We start from the raw sequence: 18,299 nt of genomic DNA on the forward strand, positions 1-18,299 counted from the left end.
CCCCGTTCTAGAGATAGATGTGGGTTCCAGAGGTGGGATAATGTCTATCTGACATTTATGACATATCTTGTGGCTTGAGAAAGACCCTCCACTTGTCACGGGTCGAAACGTTGCCATTTTTTTACTGGATGTTTGACCAATAAAAGAACATCTTGATTTGAAATTTGGGAGAGGTGTGCTGCTGTTCAACCACCCTTTTTCTGAGGATATCCTGTGGCATTTAACTAGTTAAACGGCCAGGAACAGCGCCATCGCTGTTCCTGGCCGTTAGAGCAGCGTATCGGCTGTAAAACACAGCCGACATCTGCAGTGTATGGAGCGGGCTCAGCGCGTGAGCCCGCTCCATACATCATCCCCTCACCGCTCCAGGATGTGCCGCCACATCACGGGTTGAGAAGGGGTTAAGTAAGGAGCGGTCAGGGGGCCAGGTCCCTTTACTGCCGACTATAAGACGCAGGAACTTTTTAGCAAGATTTATTCTTGCTAAAAACTGCGTCTTATAGTCCGAAAAATACGGTAAATAAATATGTTGTAATTAATTTTTTACTTAGCTAAGTTTACAGCAGAATTTTATGATAGTCCAGCAATTCTAAGGCCCTGTTCACACTGAGTTTTTTTGCAGGCAGAAAAAATCTGCTTCAGAATTTCTTCAGGAATTGTGAGGCAGATTTTGACCTTCCTGCGCGTCTATGCCGCGTTTTTTCACCCACGGCTATGAAGCTAACGCAAGGACCGCGGGCAAAAAACACAGCGAAAAAAAGCTTATAAACGAGCGCTGTGGGTATTTTCTGCCTGCTATTGATTTCAATGGGAGGTCAGAGGCGGAAACCGCGGCAAGAAAGGACATGCCGCTTTTTTCCCGCGCGAGTGGCTAAAAGCTGCCTGTGAAAAGAAATGCCTCTGCCTTCCATTGAAATCAATGGGGAGTGATTTTGGTGTTTTTTCTCGCACTGATTCCGACGCGGTTTTCGCGTCAAAATCAGTGCAAAAAAAGTCTGCGTGAACAGGGCCTAATAGTCTGGCATTTATTTCTGGCGGATAACTTCAAAATATTTTGAAATTTCACAAGCCCCCCCCCCCCCCCAAAAAAAAGGCCAAACAGAAATAAGCAACCTACAGACTGCACTGACTGAAGCAGCATATATTATGTTACTAGACTGTTTAAAAAATCCAGAATATGTGGTAATGCAGCACCTTTCAGGGTGATTAATGCTACATTAAAGGAATTGTCTTTCATTTCTGGTGATTAAAAGGGTTTTACGGGATTAGAAAGACAGCTATAACGCTCAAATTATACTATAAGCCCAAGTGCAAACCTGGATGCTGGTCCCTGGCTTGCGTAGTCAGAACCCCAGTGACGTTTCAGGGATGGTGACACAGAGTAGCATAGCGTTGTGGAAACAGACTTCAATGACACAATGCAGAGTCGTCAGAGAATGAGTTGGAGTCCTCCAGCATAGGAGAAGGAGTCCTCCAGCACAGGAGTAGTTTGATAGCAGACAGGAACGACGAATGACTGAAACAGTTAAGTTGGCGCACTGGGGTACATAGTCTAAGGAATTCCCCGTTTTTCACCCCTAACCCCCACAACGAGGTATGGACTTTGCTGGTAAGATTCACAGGCCACGGTCCCCAGAATAATCCCCAATGGATGGTCGGGCTGCAGATGGTAGGTATGAATAGTTTCGTGGTCAAACAGTTCCGAGTCGGTAACAGGCGGGCAATGTTAGGTCCAGTATGTTAGATCAGGTCAGGGTCAGGCCAAAGGTCGGTACACTGATAAATCGGATCAAACAGAGTCAAGATGAAACCAGGTCAAATACAGTAAATCACAGGGAAAAAGAGGAAAAATGCAAGAAAACTTAACACCAGAGCTAATGACCATGCACTGAAACACTGGAGCGGTAACCTTTTAAGGTCCAGGCAGAGTGTCATCACACGCCGGATCCCTATCCTGTCGCTGGAGCCATACATTGCAAGCAAAGGAGAGCCATGGCTTCCTGTTGTCATGGTGACAACACCTCTCGTGACAACAGTGCTTTTTTCTTCCAAACACAGTGACACATCTGTACACAGGTTGTGTGTGGTATTGCAGCTCAGCCCCATTCATTTTAATGGTGATGAGCTGCAATACCAGACCTATCTATTGGTCAGGTGTGGTGCTGATTATGGTGGAGAGCTGCCAATGGTTTTCTAATGTTAGACAACCCTTTTAATCTTTCATATGAATTTTATAGTTTGATTATAGAAATTATATATGTGTATTGTAGCTATGTGTGCTGTTATGTGTATTTGTGTAATTTTTACTGCAGCGTATATTGTAGAATACGAGACGAACGAAAACTAATGCCAGTTACCAAGATACAGAATAGGTAGCAAAGTGATTATTCCTATAGCAAATCCCGGAGTTGCTGATAACATGGTGAATTTGTGCGTATGGAGCATAAAATTACAACTAAGGGATCTAACCCTTTCTGACATGAAGAAAGATGTTTTCCTGTTTCTTTTCACATTCTACAAATATGTTTTGCTGAGTCAGGATTTACAGAAATAAAGTAACTCGCCCTACTGACTGCAACTGTGTCACCTATACTATACAGTATGTCAGTTCAATGTTTTTATGGCTTTGGAAGGTCAGAAAATAATATTACTTGGCTACCATTTTTTTGGTCAGTCTGAATATCTGCAACCTCTCATTTCATGAAGTGTAAAGTCTAAAATTTCCAAAAGGGTCCACATTGTCTTATGCGTCCTTTACACTTACACAGAAAGGAAGGATTAATCAGTCATTTTATCCTCCTGTTCCCTTTATAACACGTGGTTACGATGCTTCTTAAACTGCTGGCTGTATGACTTCGTGACATTATAAAAGTTATGGCTGGGATAAAGCTTTTGTTCTGATTTAGCCCCTTAAATCTTATAATATAAGACAATGACCCTATTAAAATGTAATGTCTATGAAACACTGTAAAAATAAAATAGCAAAGATTACAAAGACATATTATAGTATTGTCCTTAAAGTGCTTTGGATGTTAACATTGAAAAAGCTTAGGGCATTATATTATGTACTATTACTTAAAGGGGTTATCCGGGGACCAAAAATTGCATTGCAATAATATATTATGTGAAACGAAGTAACTTACTAATATACTTTCATTTAAAATTCTGTACTAAATGGTGCAGTTCAAACCTAGTGAATTGTTCCCGGAAGTGCTGGAGCTTTTCTAATAATGATGACGCTCCGACACAGCCCCACGTGACTGAGCTCTTGCTTCATGTGCTGTTCGTGAACATGACCGCAAGGGGCTGTCACATTGCCTATTGCTTGAGTCCCGAGCAGAGAATCAGCTAGCGCTTTGCTCGGGACTCCAGCCCTGCTCCCGACGTCCATATTTGGTCAATTCAGGGGTTTCCTATCGCTGGAGTTCCCGAGCAGAACATCAGCTGATGCTCAGCCTGGGGACTACAGCACCTCTTCCAACGTCACTGTCCATATATGGACAATGGCATCGGCAGCAGCACTGGAGTCCCAGAGCAAAGCATCAGGTGATGCTCACAAGGTTTGAACTGCAAATTAAAGTATATTAGTAAGTTACTTCGTTTCATATAAATATATTATTGCAATGCAATTTTTGGTTCCCGGATAACCCCTTTAATATACCTTTAGGGGCTGAATCACTCTTGCCAGCCGGAGTAATCTTCAGTTAGTGAAAGACAACCTCAGGTATATCAGGTCCTGTGTGCTATCAGTAAACTATAGTAAACTACCAATAGTGCCAGTCTATGTTTTCCTATGGAGCTCAGGCTACAGATCTTTGTAAAGAGTGTATAGCCAATTGGCAGGCTGGAATGAGATCAGTTTCCCTGCTTGGCATCAGATCAGCAGGAACAATTCAGTTAATGAGAGTATATTGGGGAATTGCAGATAACGCAATTCCTTAATATGTTAGTCTGTGTGCCGTCAACATGGGAGTTCAGCTTAACCTGAAGATTTAAAGTGGTAGCCTAGTAATACAAAGGGCTCACATAACATTGCATGAGCAATAAGGGACATGAGACCCTATTCTAGTGTTCAGTGAGGGTTCCAGCAGTTGAATGCTTACAGATCCGACATTTATAGGATAACTTATGGATATCATATGACATAAATGCCTTTCATCAGAATACCTCTTCAATTAGAATTTTATCTCTTACTTAAACCTACATTAGTTTTAACCCTTAGTTTGTTAACCCAAAGATCTCCAAACCCTTAATATTGTCTTTCTACAGGTAAGATCTTTTTTACCTTTTCTAGAATTGCAAAGCAATATGTCAGATATTACATTTCATAATACTACTGTTAATAACAATAATAATAGTAATAATAATAACAGTAATAATAATAATAATAATAATAATAATAATAATAAGTATTAATCTGCCACCTAGAAATTTAGACTTTAAATAATTTGTTTAAAAAATTACTTAAAAACTGCTATATCTTACACTTTAAAGAGGAATCTCTACGCACAGTATTTTAAATATTAGGTGTTACCATAGTAATCCATAGTATAAGAAAATAATATACGTGTTATGCTATAATTATGGAGGTTTTACACTTGGAGATTTGCCCACCATAAGTTTTAGTTATTTTGTTACCTTACTACATGTTGTGTATCTGGCCCTTAATTCACTTATCCCCATTTATGGATCAACCAGCATTGAGAAAGGACAATTCGTTCTGTGCAGTCTTGATTCAAGAGGTATATAATTTGGTACCTTTCAGTTACTGGAAGAGAAAGAAGAACTGGCTTGTTCTATACCAGAATTACATTTTGTAAGACTTGTCTGACACATATTAAATGCAATCCAAAAATACTCCCAAATTTAATCTTAATGTTGCCTGACATTTTCCACCGGAGCTTTAATTAGCCATTTTCAGCCAAATCAATCACATTTGTAGAAGAAAAATCAAATAAAAATTAAGTCATCTCCTAGTAAAAGGCTACAAGACAATTATTTAAACTTCTGGGGTCTTTTTAGAAAATAATTAGCAATGAATCAGCAATCCCAAGAAAAGAACTGCAAACTCACTACATTCATACAGATAATAATAATACCTTGGAGCCATAGGACTTACACCTGTGTTAAGAACTGTTTTGTTCACAGCTGTATCAGGCTACTATTTATCTGCAGGTTAATGAACCTTGTGCATGTGATATTAAATGTTGATGTCAGCACGTTTCGCCTTCGCCCTGTCTTTTATCATATATTTATGTCTGAACGTGTTTTTCGCAGAATGGGATTTACAAATAGATTGCAAATGGATTATTTCTACTAAGAACTAGTATTTTAATCAATTGTACACTGCACCTTTTGAAACACGATTTTATATGCTTACTCCATTTGGTTCTGAACATAGAAAGGCTAAATTTGCTGTTAAGAAATGACCTGAGCCTGTCTGAGCATCACACAGGTCATGTGTTATATCATGAATGGATTTAAATTTGTTAGGAGTATTGGCACTTCCATCCATATTACATATTTGATTTAAAAAAAAGTTCCATTCTTCATCAAGTATCCAGTTTGGAAATAAATTTTTTAAAGGCGCCAAGAGAGTTAGCTGTTCAGTTGTCATAGGTGGGGGCACCTGACGATAAATGCTCATCACTGTAAGGTCAAATTCAGATGACTGTAGAGTATCTCCGTGTGATGGCCGTTAAAACAACAGCCGTCACAGGGACGCATGTATTTCAATGGCGCCATTCACACGGCCGTTGTTTCAACGGACTGTGTGAAGGGTCTGTTGAAAAATAGAACATATCCAATTTTGTGCCGTTTTCATGGATCCCTGCATAGACTCAAGATGTTTATTTGGCAAATATGTTTATGCTAGTTAAAGAGGCTCTCTCACCAGTTTATCACGTCCCTATCTCCTACCTAATCTAATAGGCGTTTTGATGCTGATAACTTCTAGGGTTTAAAAAAAAAAAAAAAAAAAAAAAGACATTTATTATTTCCAAAGCCATGTTCTTGGTTAGACTTATGCTCATTTTGTCTTAATGGCCAACTGGGCGGTTATTTACTTTTTACCTTGTTGGCATTGTATAGAAAACTGTATCACGCTGACCAATTAGCATCATACACTTCTCTTCAGTCCAGCCCAGCGTGATCTCAGCTAGAATATGACTTCCTGCCGCAGTTCCTTCACCAGAGAGACGGAAGATGGACCATACATCACTGTGCGGCTGCTGCTTAGTAGGATAATTATCCTGGCATGTCTGGGGATGATGTGTGGTCCGTCTTCTGTCGCTCTGGTGAAGGACCTGCGGCACGAAGTCACGTAACAGCGTGATCTTGCAATTCTAGCTGAGATCACCCTGGGCTGTGAATCACACTGGGGTGGACTGAAGAGAAGTGTATGACGCTAATTGGTCAGCGTCATACAGTTTTCTATACAATGCCAACATGGTAAAAAGAAAATAACCGCCCAGTTGGCCATAAAGACAAAATTAGCATAAGTTTAAACGAGAACATAGCTTTGGAAATAATAAATGTGTTTGTTTTTTTTGTTTTTTTTAAACACAGGAGTTATCAGCATCAAAACGCCTTTTAGATTAGGTAGGAGATAGGGAAGTGATAAACTGGTGACAGAGCCTCTTTAACTAGCATAAACATATTTGCAAAATAAACATCTTCACTTTCTTATGAGCCCATGCCTCAGGTTGGAGCTTTCCGTACCTCTGAATTTCTAACACATCTCTTCTTTGAGGTGTCCAAGATTTTGACGTCTAGCAGTATTAATGCTATTTTTACTGTTATTATAATGAACTAAGTTTGCAACCCTGGTTCATGTAGCTGTTGCTCCATGATCACCACCTATAGACAAACCCTGTGTGTAGTCTGATCCTGTAGGCATGTATTTTTCCCCTCCGCCTGCCCTTTGCTTCCTACGAATCTGCTCCTGAGCACTGTAGAGACATCTGTAGTCAGTGAGATAGAGAGCTTCACAGGGAATGCCCACTGAGCACTGAACTAGCAGCTTCACATGCTGTTATTTCAAAGGAAGCAGATCTTGAAAATCAAAGTAGCAATGTAGAAATCAGCCACCAATAAAGTGCAACGAGAACCTCTCCAAATGCACAGAAAAATGTCTAAACATAATTTTGTCCATGAAGAAGGTTTACATACCCTTTAAGATCCCATATAGCAATGCTATAAATAATATACTGGTAAACAAACGGAGCAGGGATATTGTCAGAAAAATAGTTACAAGGAATACTACTGCTTTTGGCCTGGCTGTTGGCTCATCTGGCGTTCTAGAAAGTACAAAATTCCAGGTAGGTACTATGTAGATAAAATTCTAAACTCAAAGTCTGATACATAGGAAATTCCAGTCTACATGCACATGTACATTTGTTTGCTAAAAAAAACCTTTTCTCACATAACACAGGTCATACACATATCAGAGAAATGTGCACTGTATTAAATAAGTCAGCTATGATTTTATATTAGCTGTCCTTTCATTCATTGTATTAATGTGTATCAAGTGATGTGTGCATAAACTGAATGTCAAAACTGACATGGTAGAAAATATGATATAAGCAAAAGATCCCGAGCCTTGACAAGTTCAACATTCTGCATGAAGACTGGGAAGAAATGATTTGTGGTGACTGGAAATAAATGATTGTTGTTAAGGTGAACCCTTGTGCTTAAGATGTAAGTAAGTAAGTTTTATCATCATCATTTATCATAAGACTCTTATGAATTAAAAACATGTGCAAGCCAACAAATATACCCATCGAAATTGTGGATTCTTAATTGTTTTTAAATATTCTTATAAATCTTTCTTCGGCAGGGATCCAGCTCCTGGTTTTGAAATGACAAATCCCTTGAGTTGCACTTGCGCACATGCAGAACATAAGCGCGTGTGTCACCCTTTCCAGAGAATTACCAAAAGACAAACCCGTGCCTTAGGCTTTATTCATACTGTGTTCAGCGTGCACCGCGTTCAATGTGCATAATGTATACCCCAGACGTATGCAACTGTATACCTATACAGTCGCATACATCTGCCATTGACTCCCATTGTAAAAAAATAAATTAAAAAATTACATATTCTATAGTGGTAGAATTTTCTTTTTGCAGGAGCCACTAGTTTTAAACAGTCAATTGTGCTATTCAGTGCAGTTTAAACACAGTTTAAAGCTGTTTACATGGCAAATATATGCCAAAAGAAAACTCTTTCTTATGAATATGTCAGAATATGTCAGAGTTTTATTTCCCATCCAAAGGTATATTGCCGACACAGCCAAGACACTTTATGTGAATAGTCTAAGTGTTTCAGGACTCTTCACACATATATGAATACATATGAGACACCTCCACCCTATGCAATAAAAGTAGGAGGGTGACCCATATGCAACGACTAGGGAAGCCGCGTACGTTTACCAGTTATAACGATAACATTTTTCTTTAGAGTGTCTATTTCAAATACCATTGGAATATATACACATATTCTTTGTCTTTTGAATCAACTGGAAACAGATTCTGAAACTGGGTCTGATTTTTTTAAAATAAAAGCCATGTTATACAATATTTGGCCAGAATAGATGAAATTTGGATCATATGTCTCATTTGTAAATTGTTCTATAAACAAAGGGAAACTATCAGTAACATTGTTCCCAGATAAGCAACAGAATTATCTTAGTAAGTTACATTGTTCTATATAAATGCACTTTAATATGCTTTCATTGTTCATTAAGAGATCAGTATCAGCTCTTTAGTGGTTCTCTCCTGTCCAGCTGTTAAAAAATATACTCAACTTTTATACCATGATTATAGTATAATAAATAATACATTATAATTAACCAGCATCAACACCATGACATCTCCAACATTGTCACTCAGCTATCCCAGATTCCACATCTGCCTAGTGATGCAGTAACACGTAGCTCACTGATATACTGATGTAGTTGTCAGTCCATTTTCTAGGGAAAGATATAACAATTTTTACCAGCTTGACATTAGAAGTCAAGGATATTTTCAGCTTATATTGGCGACCGCTTGTTAAGGATTTTTCACTTTTCTTAAGGGTAAGTTCATACTTGGCGTAAATACTGCAGATATTCCGCAACGGATTTTGTTGCGGAAAACCCACAGGATAATACAGTAGCAGCAAAGTGGATGAGATTTGAACAAATCTCATCCACACGCTGCGTCAATAATGAGTGCAAAAAACGCCAAGAAATTGACCTGCGGTGCGTTTTTATCATCCGCAGCATGTCAATTTTATTTGCGTAATCGCTGATTTTATGTTGCTGGTTTTCACAATTAAATTTAATGGGAAGGTAAAACCTGCAACAAGTAACAGATTTTGTTGGGTTTTTTTAGGCGGAAAAGCTGTGATTCTGCCGCAAAAAAAAACGCAACTCAGAAAAAAAATCTTAAACGTACCCAGAATTCTGTGCTTCTTCGTCCAGGGCAGCCTCCTGGGATGACATTTCATCCTATGTGACTGCAGCAGCCAATCAAAGGCTGTAGCGGTGACAAGGAATAAAATGTCATCCCAGCCTGGACGAAGAAGCACAGAATTCTGGGTAAGTACTGTATTTTTTTGGGGTTTTTTTTTAATACAGTTTTCTGCAGCGGACATTCCGTACGAAAAAACCGCACCATAATTTTGTGTAGTTTTTTTGGACGGAATTCCCTGCGGAATACCCTTAGAGTGCAGTTCTTGAAAAATAGATTAAATGAGGGCAAAGTAATTCAAATGATGAGGGTATGAAAAAAAGAAACATCTAAAGCTGGACATACACATTAAATAAATTCAGCCTGGATACCCAACAAGCTAATGTGTTTAGGAGCAGCCCAACTGCCCCTGACATCTGCCATTCAGGGATAGAAGGGTGAGGAATGTTAAATGTCAGCATGCCCAATACTTTGCTCCCCAGGGAGATAAGCAGTGATATAGATGTGTAGTAGCAGCTTATCCCATCTATCCCTATTAAAATAAATATACATGATTGGGTGATCTAAGCTTACATGTTTGTAGGAAGTCCTGGGAGGGATAGCTGTCAGCCAAGTGTTTGACTAACAGTTATCTTATCAGCTTATCCCTTTTCATCCTTTCATGACATGTGCTTACGAAAATGACTAAATATTTCTGGGAACATAGGTACAAAGTGGTGAAATGAACACATGCCTTGCCATTGATCAATTCATTTGTGTACTGTATAAAAGCTTGTTCGGAGTAATTATAATTACTGTATGCACATATTGGATATTGAATTGATTTAACTAAATTGCCTTTCTTCCAATAATGTAGTCTGGCCAAGAATCCGGATGTTCTATATATTCCCTCATACCATATAAAAAAGGTTTAAAGGTCATACACAATTTCTGCTAAGACTGGCCCCTAGAGCAATGCCTTTTAGCAATGCAATGGTTAAAGTAGAGTAGGATTACTGTAACAATGCAGAAAGATCAATTCTACACATGCACATTAAGAAAATGCACCCACCCTCAAAAGCAGCGATCCTGAATGCCTGAATATCACATTACTGCATTATGGAAACAAAAAAAAAACAACACACATATAGCATGGCTCATTGATAGTAGCACAGGCACACATTCATCTTCCCATCACTATGATTTATGCTTTATTCATATACACAAAGTAGGGCTAGCTATTTGTACTTGTGCATTTTTACCAATGATAAAATAGCAATGTTCTTTCCTTCTGACAATCCAGGACACTTGAGTTGAGACCACCAAGTTGTCAGATTATTGAAAATGCTGGGGGTTGTATTTATCACTGGGTGCTTCTTATATTCTTGTTACTCTCTTGTGTACCATCCACAGGACTACTGGGCACCATCAATATACGTTATATTGATACCATCCAGTGGTCCTGGCACAGTGCTATGTATGCATGGATCGACTATAACCTCTCTGACCCCTATCGCTATGCCACTGGTGAAGCCTTTGTACTACTGAAATAGCACAGCGATTCTGGGCCCCCAACTATCCCAAAATTCAAGCTACTTATCAAGAAGGTGGTAGGCTGGAATAGGACACATTAACAGCACTATAGTTCAATACTGGGACAGGAAAACTACAGCTCCCCACATGTTCCTGTTTTCGCGGGCACAAACTCTACTTTGCACTTTAACTGGCTTCAGCACAAACTAAATTAATGCTAAGAACTATATAGCTTGTTGATCATAGACACTTAAAAAAACAACAAAAAAAACCACGTTACTGTTATCTACATTGCAGCGCCGATCACATGCAATAGGAGATAGGGATTTGATAATCTGGTGACAGAGCCTCTTTAAGGTGCAGATATTCTGTATTCTGTATACATTTCATATGGCTTGTTAATCTACATTACAGAGTCTACATTACAGGGCTGGCTCATCAGATTATTTACTTACACACATCCACATGACTAGGAAACTACCTGGGTAATATCTAGTAAATAAACTGAAAGCGATATAACACTTTTTATGAATGTACGCCAGAGGATAAAGCAAAATTAGAGCACTGTGTACAGTATGTCGTGATATCAGAACATGTTGACCATGGTACTCCATCACAATTCATAAAAGAAACAGTCAAAGTACAAGTTCAGCACTGCTACATATGCAATTTGTATAGTATCTCCATTTACTGTACACATATTACAGGGTAACCCCCAGTGAATATTGTCTTGTGAACTTCTCAGAGTCAGAAATTTTCTATTTTCATCTACATATGTAGTAGAGCTCAGTTTGTGATATAAGTGCTTTTGTAGGATGATGAACTACGCAAAATGACAAACTCAACTCTACTACACTGATAATCCAAAAAATGTATATTGTGAAATAGAACAAGATGAAAAGACATAAATGTTCCAATAAAGTAAATACAATTCACTAACAGCAACAGACCTTTATGTCTTACCTATAAACTATTTTGACATTCTATTTTTTTTACATAAAGTTTAATAGCTCTGCCTGTATATCATACAGCTGAATAGGGAAGTTTACCTTTGCACTAGATATAAATATATAATAATGATACAACTTTCATTGATACTTGACACAACATATTTTGTGTCACCTTTTTGGGCAAGGCTTCCGTGTCTTCCATGGGTTTCTATTCCATTTTCATTTTAACTATGGACATCTGGACATTTGCCTTTAAAGTGGTCCCATACTTAGTCCTAAATATAGTTTGTACAGTCAAGCACATGTATAGGTATAATTTATTTTTTTCTTTGTGTATCAAATCACTTCTCTAATGCTAAACTTGGGGACTGTGGATACATTGGGAAACGTATTTATTTACTTATGAACATTGTTACAGGCTGGAATACGTCACCAGGGAAAAATGGATATGCCCTGCCCATAGAGCTTCCCGTACATCCATAAATAAATATAGATTCCCCCACCTCCTGCTGCTGCAACACTAATTATATTATAAAGTTATATCGCAGTGTGTATTACAGGAGTTACGGTTATACAAACCCTTTAACTCAATAAACCAGCATTATCTATGAATATGCCCAGGTATAACACATGGGGGTAATATATAACATAAGGTATAACTGACTGCTGGAGATATCAATCAGCTGCACACATGTAACGGCGATAAATTGATTTTATTTTATTTACTGCAAATTCCAGGTGTGATATTGATGGTTTTAGATAGTATTATTGTTTTTTAGTTTTTCATGTGATTTTAAATGAAGTAGGCAAGGAGTAACATTGTAAACTAGACTAAACTTCTCTAACTATATTAGTCCATGGCCAAAACAAACTACACATCACAAACACATAAAACAGAGAAGGATATAAAAAATGAAATCCTTCACATCCAAGGTGAAAGATGTTATTTTCTACAGATTACATTGTAATTTGTTTTAAATGGGAAAAGGTCCCAGCTTTTTAGGCTGCGTTCACACAGTGTGTTTTTTTTGTTGAATTTCTAGGATGTGTTTTTTGGTTTTGGTAGATAAACTGCCCTTGTATCTCAATGGGAGCTCATCGACCCAAAAAAAAAATGCATGCTAAAAACACATCGAAAATGCAGAATGAACCCAGCTACAATGAAAATGTAAATTAAAAATACTTGTCACTATATAAATAAAATAATAGTACTATTATATGCACTTTGTGTACCCATATTGGTAATATTATATCATTCTCATTGCTAATGTCATCATTCTCAAATTATAACTGGAACTCCCTAAATTTGGGCACTCATGGGGTTAACATACATATACTTACAGCACATAAAAGGACTGGTCACTAGAGTACTAATTCTATATAAATGGTAAAATAACTGTCTCTGCAAATAAAATAATATCACACGGACGCACGTTACCAGGTGTGATGTCATGCAGTAGGTACAATATTAGACAATCATACCAAGTATAACGCTAAAAGATTAGATTTATTCGCAAATTTGTTTTCGACCGGGCTAATTCACTGCATTTAAGCGACAAATAATTTTCTGGAATAATATTGCTCCGTTTACCTATTGATTAGGACATTAAGGTAAGCTGCCTTCAGATTTCCAGGGCGTTCAGGTAAACACCATCTGCCAAGGGTTTCCTGGCATGTTTACAAACTGGGGTATGTCCCTCCCTTGTGAGGCTTGGATTTCTCAGCAGTATAGAGGATGGTGTGATTCAAGGTTACCGGGATCAGGAAGGCACTATACCAGGACTTCACATTTTAAAATAGCCACTCTCATTTCCCAAAGAAAAAAAAAAAAATCAATAATCTCACTTAAATCTTTCATTGGAAGATCAAAAACACTTTTTAAATAATGTATGAAATAGAAAAATTAGACAAGAGTCATATTAGTCTGGGCCAAACTACTTCAAGAAAATATTACCTGCACTGGCACCAGAACAGTGTGCATCATTTCCACATTGATAGGTGTAGCTACAGGATGGATTTGGCTTTATTTGCACCAGCATATCATTTGTCCTTCATCTGACATACACTTTGCCATGTAGTACATTAAATGACAAGTAAGCTCGAGAATGAAATACATTATTCATATTTGCCAGGAAGAGCACTCAAGATTCACCCTATCATCTAACTTTTATTTTTAGAAGTTGTCGCTGAGAGTTATAATGTAATGACTTTATACACCTGTTGCAGTATGGGCACATACACTGAAACGGAAAATGCAAGATCTTATCTTACCTGGATATGTCCCTGGTACATTGTGCTGCAGGGTCCCCTGGAGAATGTGTGTTGGAGTATAGGGAGCCTATGGTTGACTGTAACAGCTCGGATTCAGGTGCGTTGACTGTGTAGTGATAGAGCGGATCCTTGCATGTAGTCCTGGGAACTGTCCCTCCCTTTGTGGTGCTGAAATAGGCGACTCTGCACTGAGTAGCAGCAGATGCAGCAGAGATCTCTGCTGATAGATAAGAACTCAATGTCTGGAAAGAAACTCTCCTTCCCTATGTAACTCTTTCTTACTGTTTTCCTCGTTCATCTCTTTCAGATAGATGGACCCTCCCCGGGGATCACAGCGGCACCTCCTCTTATTACTCTGCTTACTGCAGGACCCATGACAGCTGGCAGCGTGACACAGAAATACTACATAGGACTCACCGAAAGGATCAGTGTGCTGGTCTCTCCTCATAACTCCCCCTTCTCCTCCGTGACATCAACAGGACCTCCCCTCATCTTTTACGCCCCCTGGTACAGTCTCTATAGGTTCTGCTAATATAGAAAACTCATCTGTCACCTTCTTACACCACTGCCAGCCGAGGAGCTCATACTCACAGCCAGATATATTACATTAAGAATGACTTTAAGGTTTATAAGAGAGAGGAAATCCTCAAGGTAAATTATTGCTAAATAAATACATATAATCTCTAATAGATGATGAGGCAAATATTTTATAATCAGAGAGAAATGTGTTCCTATTCTATACACTGTAAGGACTTATTCAGACGAACGTGATATACGTCCGTGCAACATGCGTGATTTTCACGCGCCTCGCACGGACCTATGTTAGTCAATGGGGCCGTTCAGACAGTCCGTGATGTTCACGCAGCGTGTGTCCGTGTGTCCGCTGCGTAAAACTCACGACATGTCCTATATTTGTGCGTTTTTCGCGCATCACGCACCCATTGAAGTCAATGGGTGCGTGAAAATCACGCACAGCACACGGAAGCACGTGATTCGCGCAACAGCAGTAAAAAGTATGAATGAAAACAGAAAAGCACCACGTGCTTTTCTGTTTACAAACATACAAATAGTGTCATAACGATGGCGGCTGCACGAAAATCACGCAGCCGCGCACCATATGGTGATGACACACGGAGCTGTTATGGACGTTTTGCGCGTGCAAAACGCACATGCTCGTGTGAATCCTGCCTAAGACTGATAGCCGCTCTGCACTATGGATTTGCTGGCGTCCTTATGCTGACCGGGACATATTAATTGTTGTAGTGTCCAGTCTCTAATGCACAATGATAATCGACCAAGAAACTGTCCGGATGTGATTGTAAGTACTATGCTAGGCAGACTTCTGCAGTCTGGCTTCACCAGGGCTGTGCTTTGTCAGCTGCCTTAATCACAAGATCATGTCTGGATAAATCTCTGCTGCCTGCGATTTCATAAAGTTTCCAGTCACAGGCAGCAATAATAGAATATATGAATGCATAAAACCAGCAGTGGAGATTAACCTTAACCCCTTCTCCCTGCTGACCAAGCCAATTTTAAGTTTTTTTCCATCGTCACATTCGAAGAGCTATAACTTTTTTATTTTTGCGTCGACATAGCTGTATAAGGTCTTGTTTTTCGCGGGACAAGTTGTACTTTTTAATAGCACCATTTTGGGGTACATATAATTTATTCATTAACTTTTATTAACTTTTTTTTTTGCGGGGATAGAAGAAAACCTGAAATTTTGCCACTCTTTTTTTGCGTCCTAAATCTACGTAGTTTACCGTGTGGTATAAATAACACAATAACTTTATTCAACATGTTGTTACGATTGCAAAGCTACCAAATTTGTATAGATTTTGTATGTTTTACTACTTACACTGTGAAAACACTTTTTTTTCTAAATTATTCGTTTTTGTGTCTCCATATTTGAAGAGCCATAACTTTTTTTTATTGTTCCACCGATGCAGTTGTATGAGACTCGTAGTTTTTATTGGTACCATTTTGGAGTAGATGCGACTTTTTCATCACTTTTTATCACATTTTTTTAAAGTCAGGATTAACAGAAAAAAGCAATGTTTCCATTGTTTTTTATTTTATTTTTTACAGCGTTCACCGTGCGGGTTAAATAATGAAACATCTCTATAGTCTGGATCATGTCTGGATAAATCTCTGCTGCCTGCGATTTCATAAAGTTTCCAGTCACAGGCAGCAATAATAGAATATATGAATGCATAAAACCAGCAGTGGAGATTAACCTTAACCCCTTCTCCCTGCTGACCAAGCCAATTTTAAGTTTTTTTCCATCGTCACATTCGAAGAGCTATAACTTTTTTATTTTTGCGTCGACATAGCTGTATAAGGTCTTGTTTTTCGCGGGACAAGTTGTACTTTTTAATAGCACCATTTTGGGGTACATATAATTTATTCATTAACTTTTATTAACTTTTTTTTTTGCGGGGATAGAAGAAAACCTGAAATTTTGCCACTCTTTTTTTGCGTCCTAAATCTACGTAGTTTACCGTGTGGTATAAATAACACAATAACTTTATTCAACATGTTGTTACGATTGCAAAGCTACCAAATTTGTATAGATTTTGTATGTTTTACTACTTACACTGTGAAAACACTTTTTTTTCTAAATTATTCGTTTTTGTGTCTCCATATTTGAAGAGCCATAACTTTTTTTTATTGTTCCACCGATGCAGTTGTATGAGACTCGTAGTTTTTATTGGTACCATTTTGGAGTAGATGCGACTTTTTCATCACTTTTTATCACATTTTTTTAAAGTCAGGATTAACAGAAAAAAGCAATGTTTCCATTGTTTTTTATTTTATTTTTTACAGCGTTCACCGTGCGGGTTAAATAATGAAACATCTCTATAGTCGGGGTCGTTACGGTCGCGGCGATACCAAATATGTGTAATTTTTTTGCTTTATTGTGGTTTTTTTTATTAGTAAAGCATTTTGTAAAGGGGAAAAAGTGGGTTTTTTATTTTTTTTTCACATTTGTTTTTATTAACTTTATTCAACTTTGTTTTACTTTTTTACTAGTCCCACTAGGGGACTTTAATATGCGATCCTCCGATCGCTTTTATAATACACTGCAATATTTTTGTATTGCAGTGTATTACTGCCTGTCCGTTTAAAACTGACGGGCATCTGCTAGGACATGCCTTCGGCATGACCTAGCAGGCATTCACTACAGGAAGACCTGGGGGCCATTATTAGGCCCCCGGCTGCCATCGGAGACACAGACACTCGGTGATCTTATCACCGGGTGTCAGTGGGATGAGAGGGAGCCCCCTCCCTCTCTCCAAAACAACTCAGATGCGGCGCACGCTATTGAGTGCCACGTCTGAGGGGTTAAACAGGTGAGATCGATACTAATATCGATCTCACACATTCGAGCAGGGATGCCCCCAGCCCTCGGCTACATCTGGTAGCTGAGATCAGAGACATTTATCGGCTCCCTGCTCTGTTTACTTTATTCTGATGTAGCTCCGTGAAACGGCTATTGCATTAGAATAAAGCCCACTAATGACCGCCGTGAAAAGGCTTATCAGCGGTCCTTAAGGGGTTAAAGAAACCCTATAACAGGGACACATTATCTCTCCTGTCAACCTACCACACCACCAAATTGCAGCATAAAAACGGTAATGCTATAATTTCCGCTCTAACAATGGGAACAGGTGACCAGTTTCAATACATATCAACAGTCATTCTACTTTATAGTGAGTGACACTGTCAGAGAGTCACAGGAGTGAGGGGAGCCAGCTGGACCAGCAGTGCTGTCTGATGTTAGGTATCATCCCAACTTTTGCCGGCCCTTTTGGGCAAAAACAGAGCTTTGTGTAATTATTTGTTATGGAGTTTAAAGAAATCTTTTCTAAATAATTACAATGGGAATCTACTTTTGCCAGAGTCTCCCTTTAGATTTATGAGTGGATTGTGGTAGAATAATGGTGGCAACTTCAATGTTTTCTAAGAGAGAGCCCCATAGCCACTAAATTCTCTGAGTACTTTTGCAAAAGTCGCATGGTCGCTTGTGACTGTCACGATCTAGGGGTATGTGGACCCACTAGGCCGCTCCAACACCAGATAAGGCACAAGAACAAACACAGCACGGGATACAGG

At 38.7% G+C, this 18,299-nt stretch overlaps 1 protein-coding gene across 3 annotated transcripts in view; it reads right to left on the reverse strand.

The window, feature by feature from the left end:
* The window catches only part of PEX5L (peroxisomal biogenesis factor 5 like), a 286,049-nt gene extending 271,440 nt beyond the window's left edge, over positions 1–14,609 (reverse strand). For all 3 annotated transcript variants that reach the window (XM_075861664.1, XM_075861663.1, XM_075861662.1), the window contains exon 1: positions 14,184–14,609. In XM_075861664.1, the coding sequence (XP_075717779.1) occupies positions 14,184–14,204 (21 nt within the window). In that variant the 5' untranslated portion in view covers positions 14,205–14,609. The remainder of the gene's footprint in view (positions 1–14,183) is intronic.
* Positions 14,610–18,299: the final 3,690 nt, after the last annotated feature.

Source organism: Rhinoderma darwinii, chromosome 4, assembly GCF_050947455.1.
Source record: "Rhinoderma darwinii isolate aRhiDar2 chromosome 4, aRhiDar2.hap1, whole genome shotgun sequence".
NCBI lineage: Eukaryota > Metazoa > Chordata > Amphibia > Anura > Rhinodermatidae > Rhinoderma > Rhinoderma darwinii.